Genomic DNA, 2,837 nt, shown 5'->3' on the forward strand with positions numbered 1-2,837 from the left:
AAGAAAAAGAATCCATAACCAATGGTGTGGGGGTGCACATGTCTACAGGAACGAATTGGCGAGTCCCTAACTGAGCGGGGGAGAGTGGCCGGGCACTGCGGGGGAGCCTCCAGGTCTCACATGGGCCAGGTTCGTGTTTCTTGCACACGCGTGGCTTCTTCCCTAAGCAATGATGGCCATCTCACACAGAAAAGCAGCTGCAAGCTTGGTTCACATTTTTTAATAACATGGCACAGTTTACATAACACAAGAAGGCTCCGCCGATGAGAACATGCTGAAGATTCAGTTGCTTCACTTTTCTTTTCACATAGGGTCTAGAAAGGACTTTATTACATACAGGATTAACAGCAAAAAGGTCTGTATAGAACAATCTCTTTACAATACTGAAAGCTACCACTACAGTTCCAGTGTACATATTCCTTGGATTCTTTTTTTTTTTTTAGTTGTTGTCTTAAAAAAAAAAACACTGCACAACATCTGGTGTTCACAAAATCTGAAGCTCACAACTAAACCTTCAGTTTACTACTAAAATAGATCTCTCTGCTTATTAGAAACAATGGTCTGTAGTTAACTTTTTTTTTTTTTGCAAAAACAGGATAACAACGTCAGATAGCACTTTAATATACTAGAAGACCAAATGGAACTAATTTTATTTCATACATGTATTTTACAGTCCAGTAGACAAGATATATTGTATTTCTCTGCTAGTAAAGTCATATTCTCTCCAAATATGTAGACAAGAGGCTTAATGTATTATAAAAGTATTATGAAGAGACAGTAAGATTGATGCAAACGCAAAAACACACGCACGTACAAGACTTTTTCTCCGCCACCTTTCACCCTCTGCAATTCTCGAAGGCTGCACTAGCTGACCTGCTTCAGCTATTTCCAGAAATAAAGTCTCATGAAGACTAACTGGAATACAACGAGTCACGTCGGGAAATGTGCACCTTAAATTCGTCAGCGATTACAGTGACAACATATCCATCATCTGAGAAAACGTGAAGCTTTCTTTCAGGATCTGTTTGGGTGTCATTAACTTGCATTACAAAATGAGGAAGTGTGCACAGATATGAAACAGGACACACTAAAAAAGGAATGGTTCCCACAGGAGGTGTGTGCGAAATCACATGACCGGCGGGGAGAAGGTTCTGGCAACCTGCTTCTGACAGACACCTCCACCGGCCCCCTGATTTTGGCATCTGACAAATCCCATCCTCCCCAGCACTGGGTGCTCCTGTCCTCAGTTACCTAACCGGGGCGCACCCCCGCCCACCCCCCAGCCCACAAGCAGCAACTTCAGATGCGAAGTTCCAGCCTGGGGTCCGGTTTGCGAAATAGGGTGTTTCTCCATTTGAAAAAAAACAAGCAAGGAAAACAGAGTCGTATCACGTAAGCGCTTGTTTAGGGAAAATATGACCTTAAGTATGTTGTAAATGGATCTGAAAAGGCTCCTTTGAGTCAGGCGGGCTTTTGTGAAAAGCCCTAACATTCATTGCATAGTTGAAGGGTTTAGCTGTCTCTAACAATAGAGGGGAACACGGCCTTAGAGGACTGTGCTCACTGATACCAGGTCTGCAAATAGCACATTTTAAGAAGTATTAATGTATTATGTTACTTAATGTTTATCTATTTACATTTGTACAAAGTAAAGCTTTCATCTTACCCTTTTGCATATATGAACCATCAGCTCATGAAGCAATCTTTTTTACACGCTATGTACACACGGCCTTCCCTTCCCTCTGAAAGAGCTCTGCGTCACGGATCGTGTGGGCTCCCCCATCCCCAGTGATCATCCGACTGGTGTGTGTTGTCCTCTTCACTGTTTTGGTTCAAATAAAAAAGTTTCATATAAGGAAGAAAAAAAAGGAGGAGACATGAGGACATACGAATTGGCTAAAAGATCTGAAAAATTTCAACATATAATATACAAAAAATTTCAAAATCTGCGAGGAGTCTGTACACTGTACAGGGCGGGAGTGGGGCTGCGGTCCGGGAGGGAGGCGGTCTCCCTCGCTCGCTGTCTCTCGCCCCACGTCCAGGCCTTCCTGCCCCCTCACCGGGCTTCGATGTCCTTGAGCGTGTGCGACGGGGGCCTCTCCCGGATCTCCGCTGACAGCGGGGTAGTCCTGCGTGGGGACCCCGGGCGGCCCCCCAGCGTGGAGATGAGCGGCGGGGGCGCGCTCAGCGCCGCCGTGGGCGGGGTCTTGTTGAGCAGCCCGTTCTGGTGGCCCGCGGTGGGGCTGATCCGGGGGTAGTGCATGCTCGGGAGCCCCGGCGCCAGCAGGCTGGGGTGCGGCAGGTGTCCGTCCAGGGCGGCGGGGTGCACGGCGTGCAGCCGCGGGTGCTCGTAGTCCTCGCGCAGCAGGTGCAGGCGCTCACGCTCGTCCAGGTGCGCGCCCCGCTCGTGCTCGCGCCGCGGGTCCACGGGCAGCGGGGGGTGCGGGTGGTGGTGGTGGTGGCTGTAGTCGTGCGGCTCCCGATCCCGGAAGGAGCGGTCGGCCTCGTAGAGCCGCGGGGCGGAGAGCCGGTGCAGCGGGTCGCTGCGCAGCAGGAAGTCCCTGCCCAGCGGGTCCCGGCGGTGCACGTCCAGTTCCCGGTAGGGGTCCCTCAGGGGGTCCCGGATGGGGTCCCAGTGGAAAGAGGGGTACGGGAAGCGCTCGCCCCCCGGGATGGGGCTGAGGCCCATGAAGGGGGTCATCATGCGAGTCCTGTCCAGGCTGCTGATGCTGTTCATGGGGTGGATGCCCGTCACCCCCACCGTCATGGGCATGGACGCCAGCGGCCCCGCGTGCACGCCCGCCGAGGAGCTGGGCGGCGGCGGCTCCGAGGGGCGG

General features: G+C 51.7%; 1 protein-coding gene across 6 annotated transcripts in view; it reads right to left on the reverse strand.

The window, feature by feature from the left end:
- Positions 1-204: 204 nt before the first annotated feature.
- Positions 205-2,837, reverse strand: part of Auts2 (autism susceptibility candidate 2) — a gene marked incomplete in the record, with an annotated part of 1,123,237 nt that continues 1,120,604 nt past the window's right edge. For all 6 annotated transcript variants that reach the window (XM_013520553.1, XM_013520552.1, XM_013520554.1 and 3 more), the window contains 1 exon segment: positions 205-2,837. In XM_013520553.1, the coding sequence (XP_013376007.1) occupies positions 2,057-2,837 (781 nt within the window).

Source organism: Chinchilla lanigera, unplaced genomic scaffold (assembly GCF_000276665.1).
Source record: "Chinchilla lanigera isolate Chin_1 unplaced genomic scaffold, ChiLan1.0 scaffold00055, whole genome shotgun sequence".
NCBI classification, from domain to species: domain Eukaryota; kingdom Metazoa; phylum Chordata; class Mammalia; order Rodentia; family Chinchillidae; genus Chinchilla; species Chinchilla lanigera.